This window comes from Nycticebus coucang, chromosome 17, assembly GCF_027406575.1.
Source record: "Nycticebus coucang isolate mNycCou1 chromosome 17, mNycCou1.pri, whole genome shotgun sequence".
NCBI lineage: Eukaryota > Metazoa > Chordata > Mammalia > Primates > Lorisidae > Nycticebus > Nycticebus coucang.
This window is the reverse complement of record NC_069796.1, coordinates 33,642,360-33,659,049: the sequence shown is the minus strand read 5'-3', so window position 1 is coordinate 33,659,049 and position 16,690 is coordinate 33,642,360. Positions and strand designations below refer to the sequence as shown.

Genomic DNA, 16,690 nt, shown 5'->3' with positions numbered 1-16,690 from the left:
TCTCGGTCCAACACAGTTGATATACATTTGTTTACCTGTTATAGTTGCAAGTTGTACAGGCTGACATTGCCTCGATCGACAGTGATGCTGTCGTTCACCCGACAAACACTGACTTCTACATCGGTGGTGAAGTAGGTAATGCCTAGCTGGGTGCTGCCGAGTGTGTGTGTGCATGGTCAGTCGGCCGCCGCAGACAGCTTGATCCTTTGACAGCTATGCAGGGCTGCATTCATTTCACACTTCCAGCTGTCCTGACCTTCCCGAGGTCTCCTGTCCCTGGGTTGTAAACCCAAGAAATAAAGCTAGCTGTCAGGCAGGTTGTGCTATTCAGCTCACAGATGGGCATTTCTGGTTTGGAAACTGGTTCAGCAGCATCATTTCTTCACTTGCTTCATGAGGCACAGCTTCGTTGAAAACTGGGCTTTTCAGCTGCGGGGATGATAGTCAGGTGGGCCAAGTGGCACCCAAAACCACTTTTGTGCCCTCTGAAGAACAGACACAATGCCTTTGCATAGGTCTCCCCCACCCCCACCCCACATACACATCCGTCTCCTGTCAGAAGCACACTCGTTCCTGAAAATGGCTTTAAAGTCTCAGGTACACTTGGGGACCCTTTGCAGATGCTCTCCCACACTCAGGGTTCTCAAACTGAGGTACATGAAAATCACCTCATTCTGATGTGGTGTCCTTAGGCCACTCTTGAGTAACGCTATCCTAGACCCAAAAGGCACCGTGCTCTCCCTTGGCAGCTGCCAAGGCACTGGTGGTTGAGCCCTGACGTGCTAAGTGGCTGAGGCTGTAGCTTTGCGGCATGGGTGTCAGACATGTTCTGCTTTAAGAGTACACCGAGTACACCTCCTTATCCAGTGAGGAGGCCCCTATGCCTCTTAGAAGAAAGAGCTTTGGAGCTAGGTAGGAGAATTTGAATTCTAGCCTTACCATTTACTGGTTATGGGTCCTTGGCAAGTCACTTAACTCCTCAATGCCTTGGTTTCCCTGTCTATAAAATGATAGTTACATAAAATGTGAGCAAAGCACCTTATCTTGTAAGGCCCGACTCATGTTTGGTGCCTACTGTGTGGTCTCTCTCATGTGTATATGCCATTTTCATAGGAGATGTGATGGTTACATTCCCAGGCAGCACATGGCGAATTCATCTTGGAGGATGAGGGGATCAGGATTTTCACAAGGGGCCTAGACACCGGATGTGCAATAGCTCACCGTCTGTACCTGGTTAGCATCACCAACAAAGACTGCTGCTCAGTCCTCCCTAGCCACTGTGATTGGTACTAATTACTCTCCTGGGCATTTTGGATTTTAGACACGGACGAAAAGACAAGCTGGATGGAAAGTCAGGGTTCTCAAAGTCTGCTGGGCCAAAATGAAGTCAGGCTGTAGGCAATTAAAATAAACTCCCCTTTCACAAGAATTTGGAGGAGTTTAAGAGCTCCTAAGTTAGGCAGCTTAAGAGAAAGATGCTTCCTTTTTTAACCAAATGAAAACTGGCTGGGAGGGAAATTCTTATTTAGAGAAAAATAAACGAAGAGCTAAGGGCTTGTCTTTTTTTTTAGCTGGGAGTAACTACTAAGGCCTGGGTCCATCCTGCCATTCAGGATATTTGGTGAAATGAAAATTATGAAACTTCCTGGGCAGAAGTATCTCTCCCAGGTCAGGGGAGAGAAGGAAGTTGGCCCACCTGCCTAAGCCCATGAAAGCTCCCCTGCTCAGCAGGATTAGACATGTGTGCCAGGAGGTAGAGCTGGAGGCTGTGAGGCAGAGCTGCAACCAGAGGGTAGCCTGCAGAGCCCAGTCCTGCCTGAACGGTGAATGGCACTGTTGCCCTTGGAATAATGGTGGTGCTAATGCTTTTCCTCTGCCCTGCTTGTCACAACCTATATGGCAGGGGTTATTAGCCTCCATGCTGGGTAAGCAGCCCGGGCCCCAGAGCTTGGCCAACACCACACATCACTTACCCCATCACAGCTGGGAAAAAATCTCAGCAGGTCCAGATACCCCAACTGGCCAAGGAGCAGAGACTACTTCAGGCCAGAACTCAGTCTTCCGAAGCCCCTCAGTGCTTTTCTGCCCAGCGGACCAGTCCAAACCAGTACTGACCCCAGATGTCTTCTACAATTGCAAACAATGATAAACCAGATTCCTACATGGGCTCAATTGATTCCAGCTCCCACTTTGATGTGTGAGAGGGGAAAAGAGGAAGCTAGTAATCACTCCATTTCTCATATTTGGTGTGAATTCCTGAGTCCTGAGACTGCTGGAAGAAGGAATCTGAGTGCAGGAATGCCTAGCCCCAGTGATTAACTTTTACCCATCAAAAGTTCTTTCTAACAGTGAAATAGACCACAGGCTTAGCCTGACATTTGTCCAAGCCTAAATTTTCGCTTAGGCTGTTTTGAACACTGATACTTATGCCTGCTTTCTAAGCATGAAATAATGTTCTTGTTCTCATGGGAGTAACACATGTTTATGCTGGGGGGCAAATAAGCCAATTGCTTTATGATTAACCCTGAAGTTAAGCCTGAAAAGCAAGAGTCTTACATTAAGAGTGTTGACAATATGGTTGAAAATGGGCCTGTTTCTTGTTAAAAAGTACACGTGTGTCTACATGAACATGTGCATACATATGTGTGTGTAGGAGTCAAGTCCTGACTGGGTTGATTGCCTGCAATCGAGGGTTCAGTTTTTACATTTGGGAAGTGCATTAAGTGTATTTTTAACTTGCAAGTTTCACTTCTAATTAAAGCAATATTTAATTAAAAGTAAAAAATTTTAAACTAAACACTCTTCCTAAGATAAAACACCTTTAATTATAAGTCAGCCCATTTTCTTAAATATTTAATGTTTTAGAAAGGAGTTGTAGTCTTAATTAATACAGTATTTTTATTTTACCTTCCAAATTTCTAAGTTCTCATCAAGGAGTTAATTTGACAGAGAATGAGAACTTGAATAACTAGTCCAGCCTCTGGCATGTTTGTTTCTGTCCCTGAAACTTGAGAATGGGTTTAGAGGAAAGGCTAGACCAGGGCTGTAGGGGTGGAAGTGTGTAGAATCTAGCTGATTCAGAATCCAGATTGCTTTTTCTCAGCTGCATAGATATTTCAGGTGAATCTCTATTGTAGCCTCACTCACCTGGCTTATATCCACTTTTTGGTGGAGGAGTTGGGCTCCGAGCCTGCTCCCTCTAGTACTTGGTTCACTCAGCTGCCATCTCTATCAGAAACATGCAGTGGCAACAGGTGAATGTTGCTAAAAGTGACACTCTGAATCCTCTGCCATTTATAGTTTGTGCTGCTTTTCAGGACAGGTAAAAGGCAGAGGGCAGTCTGAGCTTGTGGAGTGACACAGGGTCCCACCTCAGGGATTCTAAGTTTGTATTACTTTGAAAGCCTGGCTTGCAAACAGCCCGGGATCCCCCTGCAGGACAGGCTGCTTGTCACACTGATTCACGTACCCAGGCCTTCCTGAAGTGGGTGTTTACAGATCCAGTCCCTGCCTTTAGCCCTGGTTGTGTCTTATTTGGGACAATGCCCAGGCTGTTTACTTTTCCTTCCTGACACTTCCTGGGGTTAGTTCACCCCTGCAAAACAGGTTTTGAGGCAGGTTTTAATCAGTCCTAGTCATTACAGGGTGAATCCAAAGAGAATTTGGGCTAGTACATTCTGATACACCTTGACTATCCTGACCAGAATTGTGCCGGGTGCACCTTGAATTTTCCAGGACAAATGGTGAATCTTAAGGGGAGTATTTTATCTTCTTGTGAGGAAAAGTACTTTAAAATGTACAAAACTGAAGAATCAGAGCTTAAGGAAGAATCAGACCCTATTCTGGCCACGTTAGGATTATATTATCACTAACTTTGATAGCTGCTTGCTATCCCACATGAGATTTAACCAAGAATCCTTATAAGTGCTGGTGATCTTGTTTGGGAGCTTGGCTTGCATAGCAGGAATCGATCACTTGGCAAGTACCCTAATTTGGGAAAACACAGTGCTTCCGCCTGCCATTGGATTTTTTAAAGATCTGGTCCTGGGCAGTTAGACATCCTTCTTCCCAAGTTTTCATAGACTACAAGTTAATCTTTAAGCTCTGTTTCTGATGTTGCCCTCCTTTACCTAAAATGATTCTGAATCATTACTATTCTTAAGACAAAACTGTCTGAGGCCATTTTTTTCTATTGGCATATGACGCCAAAGCTGCAAAATAGGAACTAAGCATGGTAATAGTACCGGTCCAAAGTGGGCCAAATACAGACACTTTCTTCTGGGCCTGCTGCCAAGAGGAGAGCTGGCTGCAGGAGGGAGCATGGTATGCTTCTTCTAAAACCTCCTTATTTGGGGGTTCTCCCCAGAGAAGAAAACCCAGGGCAGGCAATTCGCCTTGGAAGCAAGTACCAGCTGCTTTCTCATGCCAACAAAAAGCATGCAAGACAGCTGTGTTTGCAAAGAACAGGTGTTTCCTGTCTTCTTCACATCTCTGGCACATCCGGGGTCACCCTGAGCCAGAGCCAAAGGAGGGGCAGTGAAGGCAGGTGAAGCAGCAGTGCTGGGGTGGACGGTGGCCCTTGTAAATCTCACTCTACTGACTCAGCCAGGGCCTAGTTCCTGTTTTGCAGCCTTACGGAAATTTCGCTGGTCGGATCATTTGAAGTATGTAATCACCTGATGTGCTAAGTGTCTGTGTGCTAGAGATGCAGGACGGCAGTCTGACGGCTCCCTGTCTTGTCTAGGAAACACGCTGGAGAAGAAAGGTGGCAAGGAGTTTGTGGAAGCTGTTCTGGAACTCCGGAAAAAGAATGGGCCCTTGGAAGTAGCTGGAGGTGAGGTGGGGAAGCCACTGTGCTTATTGGGGTGTGGCATGTGCAGGATTAGGGAAACCGTTTTATGGGACAGTTTAGAATTCAAAGGTGGAGAGCAGTGCATACGCATCACCAAGGTGGAGGCACAGGGGACGCCTGTAGTATGACTTAGGGTTTTATCACATGTCAGGGGAGCTCGAGAGTCATGAAAATCACCTTTGTGATTTTATTTTGATGTTTAGACCTCAGATTTTAAGGAATTACATAAACTGAGTTTAACAAATCTAAGAGCTGAGAATTACAGTGATACTGAGCCACCTGCAAAACTGCTGGTGAGCGATGCAAATTAAAAATCTTCAGCCATCTGCGTTTTTAATGGGAAACAAAAATATACATTTCTCATTTGCTAATTACACCTTTCCTGGTTTGAGGGAAAGACTACAACTTGGAGTCTGATGTGAGGAGAATTATTGCTCAGATCTAGAGTCAGGGTACTTCTTACTGGGGCAGAGGGCTGGGGAGCCTGAGCAGTAGGAGGAGCCCAGCCCCCCTCACTTTGAGCTCTGGTTTTCTCTTCCTTCTACATGGTCCCTGATCCCCATTCTGTCTTTCAAATCCTGTTTCGATTTTAAAAATCTTAACTACATGTGGATATCAGTAATTGCCACTGATTGATTAGTGGTAGGTAGACATGAGCCTCAGCCTACCAGCAATTCCCTTTGCTGACCTGTCTTTGACCTCTGTTCTCCACTTCAGTTTTTTCTGTAAGGGCATGACAGGCGGGGCACTAGTACGTTCTCCCACATTGTTCAGAAAGGGCACATACCGCCATTGACTACCCAGCCAAGACAGCAGGCCTATCCCCAGGCCTGTCTGACCAGCCCACGGGTTCTTTCCCAGCAGTGCCCCAGCCTTAGCCCCTTGGTGACCCTCAGCGTAGAGCCAGATGGGAGGTGGCCTGGTCCCACTAAACTCTGTCTGGGGAACCTGAGCCACGGCTGATGCAAGCCATTAGATTTAACATTTTTGCTTGTTTTAATAACATGTTCTATTCTTAAGAACTATTTTAGAAAGTGTTCTAAAATATTTAAAAGTATAGAGTAAAACATACCCCTGTTTTCCTGCCCAGAGATAATCACTGTTAACACATTTCTTTCCAGTCTTTTTCCACACATAGTTTAGTAGTGACTTCTCATGGACAAACCAATGGATTCAACTCCCCAATCCCAGGTTTCTTTTCCATGTCAGGCAATGTGCCAATGTCGTAACAAGGTTTCACACATGAGCGTGAAAACCCAATCATCATGCTTATGAACTATGAAAGGGTCCCTAATCTCGGGTTTCTATCCATCAGTGCTTTAGCCTAGAGTTCTCAGTCACTAAGCAGAGCCCCAGCTCAGATCCTGTGACTCTTGGGTCAGAGCTGCTTCTACCGTATCCAAAACACTATCCACGAATCGCTCCTCCTCTTATATCTACTAGAGACACGACCTTAACAGCCCATACCCCTGGGACAGTGCTGACAGATGTTCCTAAGAAAATGAATTTCAGAAATACTCTGCCAAACAAAACGGTTTGAGTGTCTTTCTGCAGCAGTGGTGTGACAACTTGAGTGTGCTTCTATGTAGAAGTACAGCATGCAGCACCTACCAAACCCGCAGTCCAGAACCTTCTTCACTGCAGAGCATCTTACGGACAGGGATTCTGGAACCTGCTCTGGGAAATGTGGGGAGGTGCATCCATTCCCTGGTATGTGGCAAATCTGAGCCATGATGTCATATTTGAAAAAGGAAAGGCAGATCATCTGTGGAGACATGTAGCTGGAAAAGGGAAGAGTTTTGCCCAAAAGAACCAGAGTATTCCTGCCATGGTAAACAGTATCAGTTAGCCACACACTGAGACCATCCTTGTAGGGAGAAGATGGCTGGCCAGGCTGCTTAGGAGCTCACTTAAAGGGGTTGCTTTCCCTAATAGGTTTGTCCTAAATTGTGTCTGGGAGAGTCAGAGATACCTTCATTGTTACTTGCACATAAATCCACTTGAAGAAAGGGGGTTGGAGACCCAAAAAAGGCAATTACTGTGATGCTGTAAACATTCTGACACATTCAGTCATATTATATGGGTAAAGTTCTGCCTCTGGGGTCACCTTGCCTGCTTCTTGAGGGCAGAAAGCTCACTACAGTCCTGGTTAAAGTTTCTGGGTGTGACCCATTGACGTTTGACTTGGTTGTCCCCCTGGATAAGGAATAGTTTTCACATGAGGTTACATTTGAATCATAGCACAGCAGGAAGCTGTGTTCTCCTTGGACACAGGCCCAGGAAGGTATGTTGTAGCAAGAGAGTAGGTCTGTGTTTGGCCTCTTGTGATATGTGCTTTGCTGAGGAATGGAGCTGTTCTGTTTTGTTCCCTCCAGCTGCTGTCAGTGCTGGTCACGGCCTGCCCGCCAAGTTTGTGATCCACTGTAATAGTCCAGTCTGGGGTGTGGACAAGTGTGAGGAACTTCTGGAAAAGACAGTGAAAAATTGTTTGGCCCTGGCCGATGATAAGAAGCTGAAATCCATCGCATTTCCATCCATTGGCAGTGGCAGGTAAGGGCACATACTTATTACCATGTTCATCATGGCTGTGTTTACGTACACCGCCCATAATTGTGGAGCGCTCACGCTGCAAGGCTATCTATGGCTGCCTACAAGCACTGGCCTTAGCCATAAGGAAGAATACAAACATGAAACAATGATGAGGGGCGCTGCAAGAGACAGTGAGGCTCAAGGCCGCAACAAAACCTCAGTTGTGACAGTAGATGTCATCCCAGAAAGTGATGTCCTGGGGCCACAGATGGTGCCTCAATGCATTTTGAAGGACATTAAGACTTAGATGGGTAGAGAAGATGGGGAGGATGCTAAGATACCGATGAAGAACATGGCCACCCCAGAATAAGCCTGTACCTGTGTTACAGTTTTATCCCCAGACCACAGGATTCTTTCGGCAAAGCCATCCACCCCTCACCTCATCCTTCATCTCCCCAAAACCTGCACGCTGCCCTAGGTGACCCCACTGGTGTGATAATGAGACAGGGTTGGGCCCTGTCCTACTTCCCATCCCTGAAATACCTCCAGGTAGAGGCACCAAGGTCTTCAGGAGCAGCACAATTGCCCCTAAGACTGACATCCACCAGAGGACTGCCACCGGAGGAGTAGAGTCCTCTAACAGCTGATGGTGCAGGTAGGACTCAGCCTCAGGCTCCTCCAAATTCCTGTAAGAACCCAGCAGTTTCCTGCCCGTTGGAGCAGCACTGTACTCTGTCTTGGGGATTAGGCCTGCAGTCAAGTTTGGCTTGGCCATTAACCATTTGAGTATCTCAGCAAGCTCTGGAAATTAAGGGAACCTTTAGAAGGCAGAATACTCTGGGCACTGCTCCATTGCCCACCCAGCTCATCACCAGGTTCCTCCCTAGGGACAGAGTCAGAGACTTCTAGAAGATTCTGAAGCAAAGGCAAACTGGCCTTCAGAGGCTGCAGCTGTTAGCATCTGGGGCCCAAGAAGGGCTATACCATGAGATTCTCTGTGGGCAGGTGGCTTGGTGTGGACACTCCTAGGGCTTCCCATCCCAACTTGTGAGCTTGCCGGGATCTCTGTCCATCACGAGGAAGGCAGGACTGCACAACATCACACGTGGCCCATGACCCCACAACAGTCAGAACCATGCCTTTTTTTTTTTTTGTAGAGACAGAGTCTCACTTTATGGCCCTCGGTAGAGTGCCGTGGCCTCACACAGCTCACAGCAACCTCCAACTCCTGGGCTTAAGCGATTCTCTTGCCTCAGCCTCCCGAGTAGCTGGGACTACAGGTGCCCGCCACAACGCCTGGCTATTTTTTGGTTGCAGTTTGGCCGGGGCCGGGTTTGAACCCACCACCCTCGGTATATGGGGCCAGCGCCTTACCAACTGAGCCACAGGTGCCGCCCAGAACCATGCCTTTTATTTATAGCAAGCTGTTCTCTCCAAAGTACTTCCCTTCCAAATTCATGAGGATATAGAATGGGTTTTTTCATTGTCAGCTTAGGCCTCGTAATTCTGCCCCCTGAATTGCCAGGGGCCCTCTGACCATTGCCAAGGTCCCACACCTCAAGTGATGGTGGCTTCCTAGCATGTCTCTTGACATTGTTCCTAGCAGAGGGACTTAAAGACAGGCACTGCCACCATACCCCAAAGCAATCATGTGTGACTGGCAGGACCCACAGAAGACCTGACTGTGAGAAAAGACCTCTGATTATGGCTGAACTTTGTCCTGTGTAACCTCTGTCACTGTCCACCTCCATCAAGAAATGGGCATTTCCCCAGCAAGACCTCCCTACTCAGTAGGCATAGGGCAGTCTGGATAGTCATGGGCCTCTTAGACCAGGGGTGCTGTGAGTGGGGTCCCTCAGTCCTGTTCAAGCTGGCTATTTTCTTTGGCCTACTAAAATTACCATGTTTCCACGTACGGACTTCTGATCACGTACATGGTGTTTTAGAGTGTCATCGACATTTTCAGTTAGTAGACTTCATTCTAGTCTCTTGCAAAGAGCATATGTGGAATGCCCTTCTAAAAGTTAATACCATTTAAATGAACGTTGTAAGCTAACATACATAGAACATCAGTTGGCTCTAAGAGGACCTGCAAAGACAAGCAGCCTTCACCCGGTGCTCAACAAGCACCCAGCAGGCTCAGTTTTTCCTGGAGCTATGGAGATGTTTAGATGCCAGGGCCAATCCTAAAGTGGATTCAAGAATTTTTTTTTTTTTCTCCACAAATGGTTTTGGACAGAGTTTAAGTAGCCATAGTACCAGTTTCTCCTGCCTGCCTATAAAAGGTCTATTCTTTGGCACTCTGCTGTGTGACCTTTGGTAAATGAAGCAGCCTCTCTGTCCCGCCTTATCAGCAAGCAAGGCTGTAAGGATTGCCGTTTTCCTCACAGATGGCTCCGAGGCTCACTTAATTAGTACTTCGGATGCACTTTGATCTACTGTGATGAAAGGTGCTTCCGAAGAGGGAAGCAATAGGAGACTTTATTGGAGGTAATAATTTCACACCCTTTCATATGACTATTGGGAAATTTTTAATTGAAGCATAAAAGTAATTCCTCTAAAACAGCATCTGTTATTACAAACTTATTTACATTTTTCATGGAGGAAAAAGTTTAAAAAAATAATCAATTGAAAGCTTTTAAGGGGGTGAAATGCCGAAGGCAGCACATGTGCATGGCGACCCAGGCACATCTGTCAGGCAGACCTCACCCCACAGAGCTGTGTAAACAGCTGCCCTCTCTTTCATGAGTAAAAAATGGGATTACACCAGAGCCGGCCAGTAAATCACAGTGGGTTTTAGGAGGGGAAATAAAACAGCTTGTTTGTGGCATCCAGTGTCTCCGGCATGAAAGTCATGTTGGAATTAAAATAATAAAAATGCAAACGTTGCTAAAGTGCCATGGGATCACTTTCTCTCAGCTGTAGCCCGGTGGTGCAGGCTGGATGGAGAATGACCACCAGCCTGCCTGTAAGGTGGTGCTCGTCAGCCCGGCTAGAGACCTCACTGTGTAACCCTGCCCCTGCAACCCTCTTCCCAGGCGTCCTGGGCCAGTCTGGTCACAGTATTTATAGACACCCCCCACTCTCTGAGCTCTGTTTGACATTAGGGAGTGACCCCTCTGCAGAGGGCAGTACACGGGGAATAGTTAGTTTGGGGCTTTGATTAAACTTTCCTTAGATTTATGAGCTTAGAAGGAAAGTGAGTTTATTTTTTTCAAGCTACCATTGTTGGGCTTTAGGCATTGTGCTAAACCCTTTCTCTGCATTATCTCACAGCAGCCCTAAGAGGAGATCACCGTTAGTAACTCATCTGCCACACAGCTTGTACAGTAGAACCTCTGTAAGTTGAGCACTCAAGGGACTTTGGCAAACTGGTCAACATAAGGAACTGCCATTGAGTACATGTGGTGCATGTCCATCTGGTATGTGAAAGTTTGGTCTACTATGGGGGAGGTTCTACTGTACTTGGTAGAGCCAGAACTTGATCAGACACATGGAACCTTACTTCCACTGTTCAGACAGATCCCTGTTCCCTCTCTATGCATAAATATTCCAGGGAACCTTGAAAGTCTCTGACCTCCAGAGGCATAGCCTCCCCACTCGAGGAGAAACATAGGGGCCACCTACCCTGGCCCCTCTGCTTCAGGAGAGGAAGCAGCCCGTTGTGCATAGTCAGCACACCATTGCTCTCAGGTCAAGATCCTGAGGGCCTGGTCTTTTGGATCAAGTGGCCTCTGGCTGCAGCAACTTCAGACAGGCAATTTCTCAAAAGCCATATAGAATACGGAGAAATAGCAAAGGCCCAGGAACAACACAGGGCAAGGTAGGGGGCCTAATCCTGGCAGAAGATGTTCACACACTGGTATTTTCCCTGCATCACTTAAGCTTCCCAGACACATAGCCCCACCTGTCTTGTAACAGCCAAGACCCTTAGACTTGTGAACTGAGTCTACCCCTACTTCTCCCCAGGTGGCAGTGGTAAGCTCACAGCCTGGACTCTCTCAATCCCATCCCTTTGTGAATCTCAAGGGCCTCTAATGGGCCCTCAGAGCCTGGATTCCTTGCCTTGCCTGCCTGTCCCATCCTGAGAGCAAGGTGGATGAGAGGGCTCAGCAGAGCTGGAAGAACTTCACCCTTTGCAGGGTTGTGAAGAACCTCCGCACAACCAGATGGGATGGTGGGATGAACATTCAATACGTGTGCCCCCAGCCATAGTCACACAGGATTACCCAGACAGAGATGCTGTGCAGTCCCCCTGCACTAGCCTCGAGAAACCAAGGCCCAGGACTCATGGGAAAGGCTATTCCAGACACAGCTGGAGTGACTTCAAGAGAAAACCCAAGAGTGGCCAAAATCCTAGTCCTATGGGGTGGGAAACACGTGGCCCCAGAGGTATGTCAGGCACATGCCATAAACAAACCCAGAGGGGTGGGCAGCAATGGAGACACATGCATACTCTGAAAGGAGGTAAAGCCCAAAGGCAGGGGGGATTCAAACCCAAATCTGACTCCAGGGCAGACGCCCTCAACCCCTCTTGCTCTATGGCTCTGCTTCTGTCAGAAAGGCAGTGCAGCTGCAGGGCAGAGTGACTATCACAGAGGCAGTAGGCCTCCGATGGGTGTGGAAGGCACATAGACTGGGCCAGGCAGAAGTGGCTGTCCTAGGGGCCATGGTTCTGCAACCAGCAAGTGAGCCCAGCCAGCTGGGAAGCCAGAGAGTGAGATGCCAGCAGGCAAGCGGTGCTCCTGAAAGCCACCGGCACTGTGTCAGGAGTTGTGTGTGGCTCTGCTACGCATGCCGTCAACCATGGCCAGCAGCCGTCCATGAGGACTGGGCATTACAGAGTGGACAGCAGCAGCTCTCGGGGGCTTGAGGCCAACATTGTTAGCGCAGTATAACTGCAGTGACAACTGCAGGCACCCAGTCAAAGTGGCAGGGGGACTGGGCCGAGGGAGGCAGTTTTCCACGATACAAGCCTTCAAGCTACCCGCTTTATGGACAGCTACTACTCTCGGTTGAGAACTCTGTGCCATGGCCTGGTGCTTAACGAGTATTATCTTGTCCAACACTGTCATTGCCCCATTTCACTGGGTGGAGAAGCTAAGCACAGAGACAAAGCCAAGCTTCAAATCCTTTGTGGCTCCCGGAAATCCTGAGCTGTTACCCGCTCTGCTTCTCTACCTCAGAGAGCCTGGGACTGGACGTGCTGCAACAGCTGCTCCTATCTGTAGTGCAGGACTGTGTGTGGAGCCCTCTTACAAGGGTATCTGCTTGCATTCTCTATTTTGTGACAAACATTCTAACTTTGGCAACTAGATAACATTTTGAGACTCCACTTGAAAACCTTAAGCCGTTACCTTCACCATTCCTTCCTGGAAGCCTGCATGGTCCAGAGCAGCCAGAGCCTCACGATGGAATCTCCTCCTTCTAGGCTGTAGCTCCCTAGGACAGAGAGGTGGGTTTGTCAACAAAGGGTTTTTCTGGGAACAAATCCAGAGTCATGTTCACCCACCAGCAACGTGCATTCTGGCAGAACAGCCCGCTCTCTATTAATGGGAGGGTATGATGTGGGGTTCCTATAGGTCTAAAACCTTTGATCCCTACCTTCTCCCTCACCTTTAGGCCCATGCCACCAGCTCAGATTATGAAGTCCATGCTGGCTTCATGTATAGGAGAGGTTCTCAAAGTGTGGTCTCTAGTCCTGCTGTATCAGCAGCTCTGGGTGGAGCCCAGCAGTCCGTATTTTGACAAGCTTTCCAGGATTCTGATGCAGACTACAAAGTTTGAGAACTGCTAGAGTAATAGGACATGGCTCCCTCACTGAAAGTCACCCTTTTTCAAGGTCTAAGGCAGAGGCATGGAAAGCCATAGGGGTGATGTATCTGGTCAGAGGCAGGAGTGATTGGCAAACTTTTGGTGCTACAGGGAGACCCTGTGGAGCTTCCCAGTCAGCAGGGCATGGTCCATGGCAATGCACTATATGTCTGCATTAGACCACATCTCACTCAGTTCAGCTGGACATCCCTAAGTGTCAGCGATGCCATGGCCTGTCCGGACCAGCTGTAGCATCAGAGTAGAGCAGCTACAGACATCCTGCCCCCAGGGCAATGAGCATAACACGGGCTGTGGCCATCAGGCCATATGACTGACTGCCCTCACTGCAGCCCAGCTCACCTGTTCGGGTGTGAGGCTGAAACAGGCACCCTCCTTTGGAGGGAGCTTTGGAGCTGGTGGGGCATGGTCTTGGGCTTTGCATGAAGACAGAGCTACTCCTCACAGCCCTTCTCTGCCCACGTTGGTCCAAGTCACATCCACAGACTACGCTCTGCTTGCCCCAGTAGCCCTGGGAGTTCCTTTGGCCCCCATTTAGGCTGCAGCAGGGCCTGGGAGCCCAGTCCATAGCTTAAAGCAGCCTGAGGCACTGGGAAGATGCCTGCCAAAAATGAAGGTCAAGTTTACTACCTCGAGCAATTCCTAGCATGCGTCTTCCAGATAACCTATTCTCTATGATCTTTGACACAGCTACGGGCTGAGCTCTTAGCTCTGCAAATGGCATTGGGGCCCGGGAGCAACCTGCCCATTTCCAGCAGAGCCTTCTTTCTCCTTGTCCCTACCACCCTCCCTCCTGGTTCACCTATTGGTCTAGAGCCCCCAGGGTCTCCTGGGGGAAGCTAGGCATTTCTGACAACACCTTCCTGGCCAGAATGCCCCTGGGGCTCTGAAGTGTTCTCTGCGTGCTCTGGGGGCTGGCTGCCCTGCAGCTGTATTATGGGCCTATATGTGAAGGAACCCGGACCCTGGGTTGCACCTCACTCTCCATAGGCTGGGCACACACCCTAGGGTGACACACTTATCCTCTAAGAATGAGCTCCATTCCTAAGACACCCAGAAGTCACTTGATCAACATCATCAAGCTAGGTGAAGCCACGTTTGATCAAAAGCAAGTCACAAGAGTGATTTTCTCCTATGGATACGATGCTCAGAGCACCGACAACAGTGGCTCTCCAGTGGACCCGCCAGGTGGTACAACACTCATAGATACAGCAGTGAGGCTTCGAGTGTTGTAAAAAATTCCCACCCTACACTTCTGAAAACCTCCCAACTGGGCAGCTGCCCACCTGAAGGAGATTGACAACTACACATGCCAGTGAACAAAGAAACCCCCATGAGAGCTGGCCCCAAACTCTCACCCCTCAGTATCTTTAGCTGTAATGAGGTAAAGAATTCAAATATAGGACCACCGGCTCCCAGCCCAGCAAGCTGCCACATGTAGTGTGGCCTGAGCAGCCTCCACCAGGCACAGCAGCAAGTACAGTCTCTGACCATGATTTCAGACTCCTGTTTAGTTGTGAGTCCCTGCTTCCAGAAACAGCCACATGACATTTACTTTAAACAGAAATGTGTAAGAATTCAACACATTTGGCTTGGAGACTTGATATCACTGAGTTGAGGAGCCAGCCACTAGGCAAATATGCCCAAAGTTCTTCCCTAGCACCCATGGCCGTCAACGCCCTGGCCTCTGGGGTGGCATAAGCTGGTACATGTTGCAGGGGTAGATCCCAGGCAGGGAATGTACCCATGAAATCTAAAGGCTAGTGTGAAGGGCCTGACCCTTCTACATGTGAGGACAGAGGTCAGTGCCTTCCCAGAGAACTTGCAGCCATCCTCGGGTTAACACCCACTGGAGCATGACAGTCTGGGTTGTAGCTTAAGCTCCATGCTAGTTGCAGTGATGATTGGAAAAAAGAAATGTAGAGGGGAAAGGAAGAGCAGAGAATGTCTCAGTGTGTGATACACCTTTTGGGGGCAAGGCACAATTGTAAGAGGGACTACACCTAACAAATGCAATCAGTGTAACCTGGTTTCTTGTACCCTCAATGAATCCCCAACTATAAAAAAAAAAAAAAGAAAGAAAGAAATGCAGGTGTTCATGCTGTACTTGGGGGCTTTACACACACTTGTCCTATCTGCTTGCTGGTTGCCTTTCAGAAAACTCCCCAGACACCTTCTTTTCTAAAGGCACAGCCTGGGGGCCACCCAGTTGTCTGTCCCCCCATCTCTTGACGTTGGGCTTTCTCTCACTGGTATACAAGCAGCCACAGGGCTCAGTGGACACTGTGACCCAACATGAGGCACTCAGTGAGAGAGGCGGCCACTGTGGGCGCCCTGGTACTGAGTGCTTATCTTCTCTCTTGCAGGAATGGTTTTCCGAAGCAGACAGCAGCTCAGCTGATCCTGAAGGCCATCTCCAGCTACTTTGTGTCCACAATGTCCTCTTCAATCAAAACGGTGTACTTTGTCCTTTTTGACAGTGAGAGTATAGGCATCTATGTGCAGGAAATGGCCAAGCTGGATGCCAACTAGGCTGAAGAACTACAGAGCCAGCCCACGCGTGTCCCCCGCCTCCAATTGGAACAGAAAAAAAAAAAAAATCCCCTTCACTCCTGCTGGGAGGCAGCAACCCTTTCATTTTCAATTTTGCTCATCTAGAGAAAATAAGGTTTTGGTTTCCAGTTTAATTGTTTTTGACCTTCTAAAATGTTTTTACGTTAGCACTGATAGTTGGCATTACTGTTGTTAAGCACTGTGTTCCAGACCATGTCTGACTTAGTGTAACCTAGGAGATTTTATAGTTTTATTTTAATGAAATCCTGATTGACGCACAGCAGTGGAGAGAACAGTCTTTTACTTGTCACAGAACCAGGAAGCCCCGTTTGTACCCATGTGTCGTGGTGCTTTATTGTACACCCAGTGGCGTTCTTTTTACTCTAATGTTCTTTTTGTTTTCTCAGAAGAAAAATCATGAATTTGCAACAGACCTAATTTTTGTTTACTTTTTGTCTTGATGGATTTGAAAATGAAAGATTTAAAAGGTAAAGCTGAAGCTGTTGTTCTTCATTATATTTGCAATTTGGAATTTGTGTGAATTGATTTAGTAAAATGTTAAACTGTTGTTGAGACTGGCGTGTTTCAAGTTATTATCTCTGTTAGTTGTGGGTCCTGAGTTGGCTTCTCTAGTGACAGGATATGGAAGACAAGGCAGCCCACCCCCAGCAGCCACTGCAGCCTGGGTGGGTGGGTGGGGCCATCTGCTTTACCCCAGTGGTTTGTAAAGAGAATTCTCATAAAGTCTGTCCTTCAATCTTGGGACCTTTGGGCTGGGGTGTTATCCCCATTTCATAGATGAGGACGAGAATGTACCCAAAGCCATGCAGGTGGCAAGTGGCAGGCTGGTCCAGAGCCCAAAGCTTCAGATTCTGAGCCTAGCTCTTTCCTGGCAGTCTGGCTCATGGCTGGACCTGTATACTC

General features: G+C 48.1%; 1 protein-coding gene and 1 pseudogene across 7 annotated transcripts in view; one reads left to right on the top strand and one right to left on the bottom strand.

Annotated features, from left to right (window-relative positions):
• LOC128568357 (core histone macro-H2A.1) overlaps positions 1–16,334 on the top strand; it is a 66,383-nt gene extending 50,049 nt beyond the window's left edge. For 4 of the 7 annotated variants that reach the window (XM_053565915.1, XM_053565911.1, XM_053565912.1 and 1 more), the window contains exons 7-9: positions 4,745–4,834; positions 7,228–7,402; positions 15,580–16,334. In XM_053565915.1, the coding sequence (XP_053421890.1) occupies positions 4,745–4,834; positions 7,228–7,402; positions 15,580–15,745 (431 nt within the window). In that variant the 3' untranslated portion in view covers positions 15,746–16,334. Of the gene's footprint in view, positions 1–44; positions 136–4,744; positions 4,835–7,227; positions 7,403–10,657; positions 10,804–15,579 lie in introns of all 7 variants that reach the window. The other 3 variants (XM_053565917.1, XM_053565916.1, XR_008375147.1) reach the window with 2 other exon arrangements.
• Positions 6,056–6,140, bottom strand: LOC128569445 (uncharacterized; annotated as a pseudogene).
• Positions 16,335–16,690: the final 356 nt, after the last annotated feature.